The sequence below is a fragment of the Homarus americanus genome, unplaced genomic scaffold (genome assembly GCF_018991925.1).
Source record: "Homarus americanus isolate GMGI-L3 unplaced genomic scaffold, GMGI_Hamer_2.0 scaffold34354, whole genome shotgun sequence".
NCBI lineage: Eukaryota > Metazoa > Arthropoda > Malacostraca > Decapoda > Nephropidae > Homarus > Homarus americanus.
The window spans coordinates 255,537-272,768 of record NW_024727436.1 but is presented as its reverse complement, the minus strand read 5'-3'; the positions used below and the strand labels follow the sequence as shown (position 1 = coordinate 272,768).

The 17,232-nt window shown below is 38.2% G+C and overlaps 1 protein-coding gene across 2 annotated transcripts; it reads left to right on the top strand.

Moving 5' to 3' along the window:
* The first annotated feature begins 596 nt into the window (after positions 1 to 596).
* LOC121865850 (testis-expressed protein 264 homolog) lies at positions 597 to 14,326 on the top strand. Of its 2 annotated transcripts, XM_042365403.1 has the most exons (7): positions 597 to 1,052; positions 1,305 to 1,443; positions 1,606 to 1,825; positions 2,011 to 2,150; positions 2,694 to 2,766; positions 4,508 to 4,636; positions 6,284 to 14,326. In XM_042365403.1, the coding sequence occupies exons 1-7, from the start codon at positions 931 to 933 to the stop codon at positions 6,541 to 6,543; spliced, it is 1,083 nt and encodes a 360-aa protein (XP_042221337.1). In that variant the 5' UTR covers positions 597 to 930; the 3' UTR covers positions 6,544 to 14,326. The 2 variants fall into 2 exon arrangements, with proteins under 2 accessions (XP_042221337.1, XP_042221338.1); XM_042365404.1 differs by lacking the exon at positions 4,508 to 4,636.
* The last annotated feature ends 2,906 nt before the right edge of the window (positions 14,327 to 17,232 follow it).

Genomic DNA, 17,232 nt, shown 5'->3' with positions numbered 1-17,232 from the left:
AAACAACACCCACACCACCAGCTATAACAATAATCCTTGTTAAACCTTACTGACATTACTTTATTAAAGAAACTACAATATTATTTAAGAAAATGGTTTAATATAACGGCAATATATCAATATACCAATATACAAGCAATATTTATAGCAAATATGAACTTTAAAACTATTGGCTGAAGTTGAGTTAATATTTTGGTTAAATATGAATGACTAACTATTTCTTCATGAAATAATAAAATTTAAACTCTATATTACATCTATGTTTAAATATCTTCATAAAATATAAATATTAAGGTTATTTAAAATTTATTTCAGGTGATATTCATGAATCGAGTGAGAATATTAAGGTTTTCGGCGTTCAGGAGGAGCTGGACAACAACATTGCAGTCACGCACCTGGAGGCACTCACGCAACCAACGCACTCAATAACTGCACTCAACTGACTCACACCTCAACCTGCCACTTTGCAATAATCAACAGAAGTCCCTCATACCTGTGAAAGTAACAAGAGAGAAGAACGAGACACAATAAGGCTGAGGTGGCTTCCAGGACGCACCTCAGGGAGAAGCCTTGGACCCCCTAACGCACCCAGGACGTATTGGAACCTCTCTAACGCACCCAGGACGTATTGGAACCTCTCTAACGCACCCAGGAATCTTTTAAAACTACAAACACCCAGGAAGTACTAACGTTCCCAGAATTCTATTGCACCCAACAACGCACCCAGAACTCCAGGACTCGGTAACGCACTCGGAGCCCACAAACACACTCAGGAACCCCCACATTGGATACGCTAACACACTCAGGACCCATTAATGCAATCAGAATACCAGGACTCAATAACACACTCAAGTCACCACAAGAACCAGAAACGCCCCTTGGACCCTTTTAACACACTCAGAACGCACTAAAGCACCCCATAACACCAGGATGGAGACGGAGGTAGCGTTACTGTGGGGTTTTCTCCTTTTGATGCTGTTGGCTGTGGCGACTGTTGTTGGTCTGTTGGTCCACTCTGGTCTGTTCATCCCTGTCGACGTGAAGACTTGCAAGTGAGTGATGGTGGACAGATGGATGGCTGGATCTGTCTATCTGTCTATTTACAGTCTATCTATCTGTCTATTTACAGTCTATCTATCTATCTACAATATCCATCTACAGTATCTATCTATCTATCTATTTACAGTGATTAATTTTTTAGCGAGAAAAGTAAAACAAATTTCTGTAATAAAGTTAAGCATTTGATTCAGATGTTATATTAACTACTGCATAAAGTCGACGCTATTTAACCATTTCCCTCATAGGCCAGACTTGGGGGAAGTCTACATCGCCTACAAGTTTGCCCGCGGTCCTTACAAAGAGTCCGGGACGCTGTTTACTCAAGTCCACACTCTCCTCCCCGACTACCGTACCATTGGGGTCTATTATGACGATCCCAAGATGGTATGAGTGTTTATTTCTCTTGGTCGTACATTCGTCGATATATTAATAACGTTTGATCTTTATTAATGCTTATGGTATATAGTACGTAGTGATATATGAATGAGCTATACTATACTTGGAATATAATCATCACAATACTGTATTTAATTCCCCACTATACAGAAACAGTCACACAAGCTGCGTTACATCGTGGGCGTCGTCCTGTCTGAGAATGGCAGCCCCGTTGTACCGGAGCACCGCAACTTACTGGAGGAACACGGCTATCAGTTCACCACCTTCCCAGCCATCGATCATGCAGTCCAGGCCTCTTTTCCCTACAACAGCACCATCTCTATCATTGTTGCCATCATGAAGGTTTATCCTGCCCTGCGAGAATATGTCGGTGTGTATAGTTCGCTGAATTTATTACACTAATGTATATAAACTAAATATATTGATTTGACGCTAAATATATTATGCTAAGTACGATGAATATAAGCGATGGTATCTGTATTAGGTTCAGTGTATTATAATTCCTTTCCACGTAGGTTCAGTGTATTATAATTCCTTTCCACGTCCTGCCAACAGAGACTCGTAGCTTGTGTGCCCATCCATTCCTTGAGGTGTACGACAGCAAGAAGACTGAGATTCTCTTCGTGGGTCCGCTCGCTCGCCAGGACGACTTCTACGTGCCAGAGGTCCAGCAGGAGGAAGACGATGACCACCGGGTAACTCTTGTTTATTCACGACTCTATTAAAACAAATGAGCATCACTGTTATGGGGTCTATTGGGGATTTGGGTTGCTATTTATTTCTCTTGATGGTTTTTACACCCTTATGGGAAATTGGGTTAGGTTAAATTAAGACTTGGTTAGGTTAAGTTTGGTTAGATTAGTATTAGGACTTAGTTAGATTCAGTTAAGTTTGGTTTGGTTAGCATTAGGACTTGCTTAGATGAAGTTTAGACAGTTTAAGATCACTTTGATTAGGTTAGGTGAGGTTAAGTTTGGTTAAATTAAATCTGGTTAGTTTAAGTTTGGTTACATTGACATTATGACTTGGTTAGGTTAAATTTAGACAGTTTAGGATCTTTTTGGTTAGAGTGGGGCAGTTTTTGTATATATTGAGCCACTCATTAGGACATAGAGCTGACGTCATCGATAAACATTCGTATTCTCGCCATATTGTCATTAACAAAAGCCACCCATAGTTAGTCAGCACCTTGGTAATTATCTAAACAAGGTGATTTAAGGTCTACGATCTCTTCCAAGGATGACTACGAGGACGATGACCGCACAGAGAACTCCAGTCGTTCGTGGGACGAGTCAGCCTCGTTCATAAGAGGTAAGCAGTGGGCTCTCACTTACTCATAACCCCCACAGCTGAGTCGACCAACGGGATATTGATAAAGGAACTGTTGAGTGTTGACGTGTATGAGATAAATACGTTTTGAATTGGTGTTTATTTTCTTGTTTTATTTAAGTGCTTCTTGTATTTTTTTGCTTTCAGTAGTTATTGATTTCCTGTTTGTATGGATATTTTTACCCCTTTTAAAAGTTATGGTATTGTGTGTACAGTTTGTGAAATTGTACTGACTGATTAGAAAATATCTGAATGTATAAAATGAGTTGGCATGTATAGAAATTCTGAGTAATGTGTAGTGTGTATTGGTATACAGTACAGGGTGTGTCATAAGTTGCTTTAGTAAGAAGAATTATTTTTGTACGTGTTAACACTGGTATTATGAGGTTGGGTGTAGTAGTCAGTTGACCAGCTTGTGGTTTAGTAGAAAATTGACTCACTGCTACACCAGGCTTATTAAAATCAGTGTAATCATATACTGTAGTGAAATAATTCTTCATGATACAGCGACTTATCCCCCACCAAGAGGAGATCAAAGGCCGGGGGGGAGGGGGGGAAACATGGTGAGCACAGCGAACTCACCCAGCTGCGGGTTTTTTGGCCCCCATAAATTTTTTTTAAATGTGACCAATATCATGGGCATTTTGAGGCCATTTTGATACCATGTTCACTTGATATTAGGAGATATTCTGAGGTCAATAGTACATACTTTTTACTATACAAAAAGTGATGCATTAAATACCCCCCCCCCCTGCAACTGCCCCTGCTCATCCTATTTATCCAGTCAGAGGTGATATATCAACTGGATCTTAACTGTATGATAACTGATAGTAGGGTAATGTGGTTCACTTAGCTGAGGTTTATTACTTGTGAGAAATATATGGTGTGTGTGTGTGTGTGAACAATCTCTCCCTCTCATTTACATAATACTAAGTACCCTTTTAAATATACAGTGTTTATATAAGTATTTTTCTCCTCTGTTCCTTGGATTACTGTGTTTGTATAGTATTAGTGATTGTTTCTCCCACATCTTGCTTCCACCTCCATTATGTCTCTCTCTGCCAGGTCCCTCATTTTACCTCCTACCTCCCTCATCTCTCTCTTTTCTCCCTCATGCCAGCTGTCTCCCACCTCCCTCATTTCACCTTCCACATCCCCCATTTGTCTCCCTCACCTCCCTCATTTGTCTCCCTCACCTCCCCCATTTGTCTCCTTCACCTCCCTCATTTGTCTCCCTCACCTCCCCCATTTCACCTCACCATAATCAACACTTCCGAGACATTCTTCAACTACATATTTATCAAGTAAATCTTTCAAAATCTGGGCTGAGGTTGTGTACAGAATCAGCATTTTAATTCTTGCATAAATCTGTCAACTTTCCTGCATGCGGAGGCACTACAAACCTTATTTAGGTCTTAATGTTCAAGCAGGGTAAAGCAGGGAAGCAAATCTTGTTAAAGGAATGATAATGCATTGTTTATTAGACAAATACTGTGATGAAATACTACAAAAATTACTGTATTTCACTATAATTTGTATTTGAAGTACAGGTACCTTGTATTTGCATTGTCATTTTTTAGCTTGACGGGTATTTTGCAGTTTGCTTGTACTTATGCTGTCAATAATGTGCTTACTGACCAAATTGCCTTGACCGAACGCTTCTTCTGGTTATTGGTCGTTGATCTCTCTCTCCATTTTTTTTCCCATGGAATAATTAAAACAGGCGGTGAGCTGAATGATTCTGAGTGTTCAGAAAGTGTGGGTGATGACAGTTGCAGTTACCCACCACCTCCTTGTGAAGCACCAACTGAATCATCCACACCCCCTTCACTACCTATCCCTTCACAGCCAGGTTAGTTACCCTTCACACCCCACTCTCACGACACTGGTGGTCAATTACACTTTGTTCCTCACCCCACAAGCCCACTAGAAATAAACTCACAGTATCTCAGTTACCTCATAATCCCACTGAAGAAACATTTACAGTTACTTAAGTTGTTTTCTTCACTACATAAACACACCAGAAACAAAAAATCCTTTTCTTACATTGTCTTTATTATAATTTACAAGCCCATTGAAGAAAATATTCCCAGTCACTCAGATTGTCATCACCTCCACGGCAGGAAGGTCTCAGTGTTGTCTCCATCACCGCACAAACCAACGAAAAAAATTAAATATAGACCTCCCTCACGTCTTGACCATACCAGCTACCTCAACATAAAGTCTCTCTAATTTCTTTCCTTGCCAATTTTACTCATTAACTTAATCCAATTCCAAGTGTTTAGTTCCATGATATTTATAGTAACTGCTTCTTAGGCCAAGATGTTCTGGGATCAGCTGTGAGGTGAGTTTAGTAACATACTGCTGAGTGCAAGTTGGATGGGTTATATTTACGGCAGTTTTGTGTAACCAAAGCGCTTCTGCATAGCATCTGCTGGTTGCTGTGTCACTCTTTCCTTACCCACACCATAATCACTACACACCTCAGTAACACTCAACAAAAAGCCCAGGTATTAGTTTAAGTATGCATGGTCTTGCTAGTTAAGCTGTGTGTAACATGGGAAGGTCTTTTTACTGTACTATATATGATAAAATTGGTCTTAATATGTGTATATAATTCACCACAATGGCATCAATCTTGGAAAATCTGTAAGGCAGTGTGTTAAAGCATTTTATTTTACACACCCTGTGTATGGAGGCTGTATGCATGTGTAAGGTGCAATCATATCATCTATGGTTTATGACATGACTCACAGACACAGCATCATCAGAACCATCCAGTGATTTTATGGTCACTTCCCCCAGTCCAACCAGCTGTGAATGGTAACCTAATTTTACAGTTGGGGAAAGTGAGGTCAATCAAGTGCAGTGCCGGCCATATTGCCTCCCTGTGTCTCAGAGGTTTATTAGTCAGGTGTGATGTATATTACTTGAGTATGAGGCTAACTTATCACAGAGACTTAGATGTTTCTTCCAATTAGTACCATATATATATTGACTCATCACCTCATTACAGTGGATCACAGTCCTGTTTTACCCACAAAGGTCCTTCTGAAAGCATTTAGAGCGAATATACAGTTTGTGTGATTTAAGAGAAACAACATTGTATAGTACTGTAGTGTGTTAAGTATTTGTACAGTATGTGTGTAAAGGTGTATTAAATTAAAAGTATTATTTGAGTAGTATATTTGGTATCTTGGTAAAAATGCTAAGCTAACAGTGTGGTATTTGCGTATATGTACGGGTATTTCTAATGTATATAAATGGTGGGGCTCTGAAGTCATGTTTGAAATAAGAGTTAAAATGCCACAGGTGATAAGACATATTTAAGAGCAGTAGAGTTGTTATATGTGTTTTGAACATTGTGGCTATATTAGTAAGGTTCTTTAATCGTGTTAGTTACCGTGTGTGACCAGAATTATGTCGTTATGTTGGATAGTTCTATAGTTTGGTGTAAGATGTAAACTGATTATGTGTCTTGATTTTTTGGATGAAACAGATGAGGTTGTTGAGACCCCAGCTGCTCTACCACCACCTCCACCACCACCTGCTGACACTGCTGACCCTACTGAAGCTACTGCTGATGTGGCTGACACTGCTGAGTCAGCATCTCTGGGTGGGGAGGAGAGCGATGCCAACACTGGTTCGTCGTTTGAGGAAATTGATGAGAAAGAGGCAGCAGCCATTCCCGACATGAGTGCTCCAGCAGAGAGTCGGGAGACGAACCTTAAAAAGGACGAGGATGAGGGGGAGCGGTAAGTTACCGGCTGAGGGGGGATGAGGTTCCAGCTGATGAGGGGTGAGGTGCCAGTTGAGGGGGATGAGTTGCCGGCTGAGGGGGGGGGGATGAGGTACCAGCTGTTGTGGTTTTCAGTTCCTGCAAAAAAAAAGATTGAAAGCAACACAACTGAAACTCAAGAGGCTGCCTCAATCTTGTGGGGGTGTGATAGTGTTAACAAAATGCACTTAAAGTTAACACAATCACCAAAGTTAACACGGGATCATTTGAGTTAACCCAAGCCTACCAAAGTTAAGGTAGGTTCAGTAACGTTAACACAGGATCAGCATTAAGTTTGGGTATTGAAAGTGAAGGCTGTACTGTACTGCTGTCATTGGAATAACCTCTCCAATAGTGATAGAATGTGAGGAATTTTGATATAATAAATTTAATGTGAATATAAATGGTAAGATAGATATTGTAATTTATGTTATGTTTTATATTTGTAGTCACACCGGCCCACAGATGTACCAATAGTACTGTACTAACTTATAACTAACTCTCAACATAGGGGCCCAGTTCAGCTCCCTGTGTTATCTTTATATCACCTCAATAGTTTCATTATCAGATGTACAAAGCACGTTTTCTGATATTATTCAAATACTTTTAGCAAATTGTTGAATATTGTACCAGAAATGATGACTATGAACATTCTATAACATTCCAAGAGTGTGAGAGAATTGGTCATTTTTGCAGGAATGTTTATTGATGTTGACTCACGATGTTTAGACACAGATAAATGAACAAATATTCTAGTACACCATTTACGTCCATTCGGCTTAACTCGTGGTGGTCAAGCTTTGTGATGCCTAAGCTTGAGCTGAAGATTTTATGATTAGTAAAGCACAAAAAAGCCACACTTGCTGGTCGGTGGTTCGGTAGTGAGCGCGGCGAGGAGTACATAACGATTTGGGTTGTCCATTCTGCTCATAACCCCATTCTCAAAAAAGTTCCGAGGCATCGCCAACGTCTTTCTAAAAACTGAACGGGAATTGTTAAACCGTTAAATTGGAAGTCGACCACCTCTCATGTTGATTGTCTGCCTAGTGTGGGGTATAGGTAGTAGTGTTCTCGCAGATAGCAATAAAATAAACGTAGACAGGATACACATCTCAGTCTAGGGGTTACCTCGGCTATACTACTAGACTACACTAGGGGTAACCTCAGCACTATTTTGGCATTTAGAACTAATTTAGGTAGGCAGTATCCTAGTACGTATTGTACCATTGTGGATTGATTTATATAGGAGAGCTATTTAATGCTAGCTATTGGAAGAGTGATTTACTACTTATTAAAAAGAGTGATTTACTTAGGTAAACATTGTCCGATATTTAGGATAGAGTGTTTTGTTTGTCGTGTTGCGTGTTTAGGTCTTAATTTACACTAAACATGTGAACATATTTATTGAATATCTCATAAGGAAACTGAAATAATGTCTCCAAGCTCTTGTCTGTTTGTCATAATCTAACCAAACCTTATCCTAACTTAACCTAACCAAACCTTATCCAAACTTAACCTAACCAAACCTTATCCTAACTTAACCTAACCCAACCTTATCCAAACTTAACCTAACCTTGGCTATTTTATTTTGTATTTTCATATGAGAATCGTAAATAAATAATCCTTCACATGTTACTGACTCTCCACTAATTAGGTTTCTGTACCCCGGGAAAAGCTCGAGTCGCACGTACAGTATTCGTAATTTAGCGAACGTGTAGAAAACCTTACAGTGCGTCTCGGAGTTCGTGCATCGTGGGAATATTGACCTTCTTTTGTTTTTCATTTATTCGCCAAGGGAACAATAATTTAAAGGAAGATGGTGGAGTAATAGAACGAGTCTCCTTTGGTTGTTTATTTCTCGGCCATCTTTATTGATTTGTTGTCATTTGGGAAAGAAAAAAGAAAAGAGATGAAATTTAATCTTCCTATAGTGTGTGACAGAGAGAGAGACAGAAAAAGACAGAGAGAAAGAAACAGAGAGAGAGAAAAAGAAAAGGAGAGAAAGAAAAAAAGAGAGAAAGAAAATGAGAGGGAGAGAAAGAAAAAAGAGAGAAAGAGAAAGAAAATAGAGAAAGAAAGAGAGAAAGAGAAAGAAAAAGAGAGGTTATGAGTAATATATTCTATAAATTATATCCACCAGAGGTATATAACTCGCACGTGCTCGGGTGATTCACTCGGAAGTGCTCTCAGTATCACGGAGGTTAGCCAGTCGAGGCAGTTCTTTGTCCCATGAGGATTTAGTATGTGGTTTATGCTGTTTGTTTTGTATGAGACCTCATGTAGGAATCATTGTTTATTTTCCCTGTGATTATTCTTCCTAATGCTTACCTAACCTAACCATAACCTAACATAACCTAACCATGACCTAACTCTCCCTCATATAGCATTGAGTGTTTAATCATCAGGTGAAATAAACATGGATTCTTAGTCATCATGAGATACCTTGAAAGTTGTATTGATCGTGTAGCCTTGGTGTGTGTGTGTGTGTGTGTGTCATTGCCAGGAAATTATTTATGTTGAATTTGCCGTCGTTACATTTTTTCTATTTGTATTACATTATATAAACAAAGGTAATATTATTTTAATCATCTGAATTATTATTAAGGAGATTTAGAATATTTTTGTTAGGCTTTAATTTTCAAAGAAAGTTCATCGTGTTTTAAATGTTTGACTTATGAAGGAAATACTATACAGAGTTGTTGTAGATACAGTGTATAATTTTCATATTAAATTTATAAATATTTTTAATTTCACTGTAGACACTATATATCAATCAGAATTTTGGAATGACTACCTGTTTTGTTTTGACAGTGTATTTATTATTTTGGTATAATTCACATCATTATAGATGTTATAATATTTGGTATAAGTCATAGCATTATAGGTGTTATGACATTGATATAATCCCTAGCATTATAGATGATATAATTTTTGGTATACACTGTACAGTAATTCACGGCAGTACTTCAATGAGTTCTAATGGCGTAACCTTTCATACATAAAACTAAACTATACTAACACCTTCATTCAGTAAACCTCCTGAGTGATATTATGCCCCGCTGATGCTCCTCGACTAACAGACATTCAGACTTGTGAACTTTTAGAGATACTGTACTGTAATAAATCTGTCCATATATCCCATTGACTCTATATTGAAATAGTGTTAAAGTATTAAGATAAGAGTCCTGTACTGTATTATTGGGGAATGGCTTTATTGATTTGTGTATTTATTAATTATTATTATGTTCAGTATCAGAGTTCAGTTCGAGTTATGATTAAATGATTTATGGACGAGGAATGTCGCTCATTTGTAACTAGAGGGGCAGTTGTATATTTCCTGTCATAGGGAGAAAGTAGGGAGTGTTTGGGGGTTATAGGGAGAAAGTTGGGAGTGTTTGGGGGTTATAGGGAGAAAGTAGGGAGTGTTTGGGGGTTATAGGGAGAAAGTTGGGAGTGTTTGGGCATTGTATAATCTAGTAATGGGTACCGGGCACTTTCACACACTGGATGACGTACAAAACAACAGTGGCTTGTTTTTATAAAGTATTACGATAATGTAGTGAGTGTGTAGCGAGTAATTGTCCATTACTGTACTGTATTTGTAAGTAAATTTCCAATGAGGATTAAGGTTTCCCGTTCTGGCTCACTCAGATCTTTAATTCTACTCTTTTCCACGACTCATTGGTGGTCAAATTGAATGAGTATTAACAAGTTTATGGGCGATATCGTCGATTGGGTCTTTCAAGGATGTATGGAACTCATGGTGATTCGGAACCTTAGTTTATGTCACTTGATGATTAAACCTTTATACTAACTTAGCTGTGTCTGTATAGTTACGAATTATCATCAGTACCCACAGTCATACGTCGGGTGTTATATTTACTACTACTGACTAAATTTTTGAACTTTTGTGTAAATGTAAGAAGGGAGTAAGTCACACCTGTACTGTTATTGGGAGAAACTCAGTTCATGGGAATGGGTTGGGAAGAAATAACTCCTATTAAAGAGGTGTTGAATTAGTGTTATATTGATGCCGGTGTATGTGTTATCTCTTATTACCATTTTCAGAGTTGTGGAGGTTAGCTGTAGTCATCATCAGTAGAAGTTAGCTGTAGGGACAGTAGCCATTAGCAGTGGAAGTTAGCTGTAAGGACGGTGGCCATCATCAGTGGAAGTTAGCTGTAAGGACTGTGGCCATCGTCAGTGGAAGTTAGCTGTAAGGACGGTGGCCATCATCAGTGGAAGTTAGCTCTAGGGATGGTGGCCATTTCATGTTCCTTACATTCAAGTTTTACACATGAGAGCAGAGTATGGAATCCACAGCCATCATTTAAGGGGTAAGAAATATCCAGCGCAGAATTCTTGTAGAAAAATTTACCTTTTATTATTATTTCTTCCTGAGTGTAAAATATTGTACACACTTACTGTATGCTGACTAGAACCTTACCCTGGCTGTAGCTGTAGTGTGTTAGTTAAGAGGAGGTCCAGCTGACACACTGAGGCCCTGTAGCTGTGATATATGTAGAATTGTGTAGAAATTTATATTGTGAAATTAATGGTTTTTCTTAGTCTACTGATTATTGACATTTAGCCAGTCTTGGGTATATGTTTGTTGGCATAAGTTGTGGGTATACAGTTGTGGGCATACAGTTGTGGGTATAAGTTATGGGCATACAGTTGTGAGCATATTGTTGTGGATATACAGTTGTGGCCATATGGTTGTGGACATACAGTTGCAGGCATATGGTTGTGGGCATACAGTTGTGTGTATACAGTTGTGGGCATAGGGTTTTAGATATACAGTTGAGGGCATCAAGGCATGGACATACAACCATGGCTATACTTTGAGTCTAATAATCAGTGTTTCTTCTGACCACCTGACAACTGCTCAGCATCAAGGCATCCCTCTGGCCTCTGTGTAGTACTGTACCGCCGAGATGAACACTTGAAGGCTGATATATACCTCTGTACTCTACTGTAGGAGTTTGTTTGGTGTGAAGAGATGGACTGTACTTGTATAATCTTCTCTAACTGAATGTTTTAGTTATCATTTCCGCCAGTTATCTGCTTACAAGCCGTGATTGAGAATTGGTATTTAGTCACTTTGAACGAGGATGGCTGACGAAGCCTTGATATGATTATTTCCTGTTTGGTCCTTATCACATGTTTGGTAGCGTCTCACTGTATGGTGCCCTTCTCACATATGACCTGAGGCTTTGACCACTGGGAGTTTATTATCATTATTATTTACAAAGTTCTAAACATTATATTATTTTCTATCTTCATTGCTTCATAATTTAAGTTCTACGGAAGTCTTTTGTTAGCGAGGCCCGAGGAAATTGATGTAGAAATTCCAATGATAAACAGGAATCCTAACCTAGCTACTGTAATAAGATATTGCAGCACAGTATATAATTGTTTAAAACCTCAGTAGGTATAATAACAATTTGTCAGTTGTTGGTATTCACTAGGGTGTGCTTAATGTATACTGTAGTAGTCTGTAGGGTAGTTGTAGCGGTAATATATTGTAGAGCTAGTGTGCAGTGTGGAGTGAGTTTCGTGTTTAGGGGAAATTCACTTGTAAGAGTTTTTTTTTTTTTTTTTTTTTTTTTTTTTTTTTTTTTTTTTTTTTTTGCCAGTCTTTCCTCCCTCACTCTTAACATTTGCCAGCCCTCCCTCCCTCCCTCCCTCACTATAACACACAGTAACTAGGAGGCCAGAACACACTCCCTCAATCATTGGTTCCGAGGTAAAAATATCGACACACGATCATTTTTCTCCTTCACCAGAAATATACGGTAATTACTTTTAACAGTTTCACTTTGCGGTTGACTTTAATTTTTGTGTTACATAGCTCTCAGGATGTAAAAGTACCGTGTATAAATGTCTCCGTGAAAACTCCCATTGCGTCGCATCTTGAATTCAAAATAACTACGTGCATCTTCGGACAAAATTCCCTCGACTCTCATTGGTCGTATATACCTGGTGATTCTTATCTACCTTTGTAAATTATCGCAGAATGATATAAAAACAAACGCTATAGTACAAATAAATATCAGAGTATACAGTAAATAGATGTTATAATCACAGTCCCCTTACCAACATGACCCTAAGTACACGACGATGCCAGTTATTGAGTGTTCGGGGAATTTGGTCCACAATTGTACGATATTTACACAATTCTTCTTTTCATAGTCCATAATATAAGCAAAATTTAAATCTCCTAAAATAATTATAAAATATGGACAGATAAGAAATGTATGAAGATTGGTGGAGGTAGGTGTGTGCGTGTGTGCGTGCGTGTTAATTTGTAATTTATGGTAATGAATACTCTGGTAGATATGTAAGTGTAAAGTGAAAAAAAAAAATATATTGGCCCTTTCTGTTATATTTACCTCTTGGGATGTATATTGGTATAAGAGTCTAAGTTTAAACTAAAAAAAAAAGATATTTTAACATTATCCTTCATAAAGTTTTAAAAGTATTAGTTTCTTTCAATTAACCTAACCTAACCAAACTTAAGCTAGGTCAGGTTAGGTAAGGAAATATGCAGTGGGATAATGGAAATGTGCTAAATTATTTACTAAAGCAATTTTACACAAAGTATTGGATCAGTCATGAGTGAATCAAACATGAAGTGACGTAATGGTTATAAAAATGTGTATGTGTGTTGTGAATTACGGAGGTTAGATTATACGGAGGAGTTTCTGCTTGTGTCCGCTCAGCTGTCATTGCGTGCTGTACTGTATAGGGGTTTGTTAAATTATAGTTTACATAGGTATACAATGATACTCTTTACCTGGATAAGCCTCACCTGTAGTGCATCGTTACCAGACAGCTTCTGGTGGTGACGTCCATTATTAAATACACCAAAACCTTTACCATGCGGATGTTATTTTAAACTGGAAAGTGATGTAAGTGGAAGCTGCCTCTTTTAAGTCTTCGTAACACTTAAGAGATACGAACATTGGACGTAACGACATTTTCTTCTAAAACCGTAACCTGCAGAAAGTTTTATTTGTTACGTAAAGGATCGTCTTGACTTAATTTGTATTAGAGACGTAGATCAACTTTTAAAAGGTTATATTTTTTACACTACGTTAGACGTAAAGTTAATTCCTGAAGGTGTAGCGTATAAGTTGACTGTGATGTGTTCCTCAAGTAGGACTCGTTGGGTTAATTCTTGCTCATTAGTTACTCGTTCGGATAATCGTTTCTCATTAGTTACTCCTCCTCGGGTTAATTATTGTTCTTTAGTTACTCGTTCGGATACCATAATCATTGTTCATTCGTTACTCATTGGGATAATTCTTGTTCAGCAGGGCCTTACCATGCAATCTTTTATAATCAAGTATGTTATCCTCACCTAGTTGAAATATCCCTCTTTAATATACTCAAGAACAAGTATATCGGATATAACGAGTGATTTGGATTGAAGCTAATATGTTATTCAGGATCATATTATTTAACCGAGAACTTTAAATGATCCTATACGTACTGTACTTCAGGACGTGTGATAAAACCCCCCAAAATCGGCAGGAATAAAGTTTGATCTTAAATGTTTTTCGCAGCGATTAACCTTTATTGCTATTGGTTTTTTCCCGTTTATTATACGTCAAATGTCCTTCTGGAATAAATTAATAACTGTATTATCCAATGGGTGCTTGGCTAATGCATATATTACTTTTTTTGTGCTTTCCTTCCATACTGTATTGTGGTGCACATGATTCATTACCTGTACTACCCAATAAAGTTATATACAACTGTCGTCTTTCTCTCTCATAAATGCTCGTCTGACGGGTGGAAGCTGTAGGGGTAAACTGTTCTCTCTCGCACACACGACCCGATGAGGATTAGTTCTCTCAAGTACGGTATGATGTCAGTGGTCTTGATGCCCCAATACCGTACAGTTACAAGAATGATTGGAATACAAACTCATACACAAATACAATATACTGTAACAATAATGATAAGAATACCAAAGATAAACATTAAACATTTATTTACATGTAATAATTTCACATTTATTTCTTCAATAAATACTTTATACAAAATGTACATGAGTGCAACTGTACATGACAAGTGTGTGAGAGAAGAAGAAGAATTCCACTTACGTCAACAACAACAAACTCCATCTACGAAACAACTCCACTAAAGGTGTTTATAAAGTCCCTTGAGGAGCACACACACCCAAATATAGTATACGTAAATGTATACAGTACCGTCATCTACACATGTCTGTATTCTTCGCGTACACCGTGACTTAAGACCCGACGAAAGAATTGTAAAGAAATATTATAAACGTATCTGTTGATTACTTTACGTCTAAGTCACACTGCACGTGGTTGAGAGATACAGTATGTAGGAAATGACAGTATTGCACACACTTTTGTTTTGAAAATGTACCTTAAATTATTCTTAAAACACAATCAAGAGACTTTATTAACACTTCACATGTTACCTTCATGAAGCAAGACATTCAGAGTAACTAAACACAGTGTAATGGTTGATACAAGACAGACATAGATGGGAGATGATAACCAAGTTCTTCAGTTCAGTAATCCCACTACGGTCACTGGCAAGGATAGGTTTATAAGTTACAGGTAAAACTACACTGTTCTCTGCCATAAACAAACTAACTGTGCTGGATCTTAACCCTTTCACTACAGGGACGCCCTTTTTATATTTTATTTGGCATGACCGATTTTATTCAATTCAGAGGCGATACTTTACGCAAGAGCTTAGTAGACTATCTCAGAGGGAGCCCATACACAAGGGATTAACACCACTCGCTCTGTTTCGCATCACAAGTGTAGGGGTCAGTACTGGACTTGTCAACACGTTAATACTGTATTGCCGTCAACGTCCTGATAAAAGTAACGATAACTAACGTAGTGTAACATATGCGTGGATTATATTATATAGAAAGTACATAGAAATATGTTAATACTGTAATTAGACACACAGTTGTAGATAATAACAGTAGGAATAATGTAAGTAGGTCTAGATTAACAGTCACTTAACCTGCATATTCATCCCAGTTAGTACAGTCAGGGAAAGATGGCCTCTGTCAGTCCTCTCTCCCATCCTTGAACCTGTGAATCCGAGAAATAGACGGTACACAGGTTCATGAGTCTTAGGGTTCATAGAGACTTTTTTTTCCCTGATTATACCTGGAAGTATAGCCTTAATCTTGTTTGAACTTCCTGCCTCCCATAGTCAAACAGTTTCTTCCATCATGAGTCTATCCTCCAGTCAGATTTCATGTAAACAGTGAACACCAGTCTAGTGTAAAGTACAGTCACGAACCCCAAGATTCAGACTTGTGAACCCGAAGCATCGATGAACAGAATAATGCATCGGTGTCTACTGCTTCGTGAATCTGAATTTCGGGTTCGTGAATCTGAATCTCGCGTTCGTAGAGGAAAGACTATGAGAACTTTGACTATTTAAAATTTCCATACCCAGAGCTCTATGTAATTTCTATATTCCAACATTAACATCAAAACACAATTGGATATAAACATCAATGAATGCTTTAGATATTATTTGTATTATAATTATTAATTGCAATGTTTGTTAATGTTTAACTTGAAGAATGATCTACTTAAGTTGCAATTATATAACTATAGATAATTTTGATGATTATAGTTCTTTGGACTATAATATTGTATGACTTGTGGTTTAGTGATTATACTGTATTATTTGACTGCAGTGGTCCCTCGGTTAACGAGCACAATCCGTTCCAGCAGGTTGCTCGTTAACCGAAAAACTCGTTAACCGAAACCATTGTTTCAATGGGTAATTGGTTCCAGCTCACCGAAAATTGCCTAAATTCAACAAAAAAGGTAGAAAAGTTCACTTACTTTGAGGTGTGTATGTAGAAGGCTCCTGGATGATGATGATGATGATGATGGGAATTAGAATGGGGGTGGAGGAGAAGGAAGAAGAAAAGGCATTGGGGTGGAAGAGAAGTCACCCCATGGCACCATTTCACCCATAAAATTTTAGTTCTCTTGGTGTATTTCAAGATTATTTTCTGTAAATCAACACTGCACTGCATTATATATTGTCAATATGTAAAATATATTTCAAAATGACCAATAATTTGCTTGGAAACACACAAAAAAGCGTTTAGTTGAAGAGAGTCTCAAGCAAGATGTTACCTCTACTGAAAACAGAGAGAGACTAACGCCTGTCTGATGTGTTAACAGGCTGGATGGCATGCCAGAAACTAGTTTCTTTACCTTCAATTATGTTCAATAATTGTTAAAATGACTAAAAAAGTTAATATTAAACTTTTAAAATTATTGAATACAGTATTACCCCGCTTTAAGCGGTTTCACTTTCCGCGATTTCTCATATACGCGATGCCTTGCCAGAACCGAACTTTCACTTTCCGCGGTGCATCTACTCATATACACGGGAAGCGGCGCGGGCAGGATGCGCACAAGGTCGCCCAGTCATCAAAACATTACCGAGTTCTTCACCCGCCACCCACCACAGCCGGCCCAAGTCAGTGATAGTGATAATTATAGTGAGGATATGGACTTTGAGGGGTTTGACAAAGAGGCCCTGCAAGCCTCTGTGGTGGATAGTGATACAAGTGATACAGGTTAGGGCCAATAATCTGCCCTCTGCCTCGGAACCAACCGCCCATCCCCGTGTGC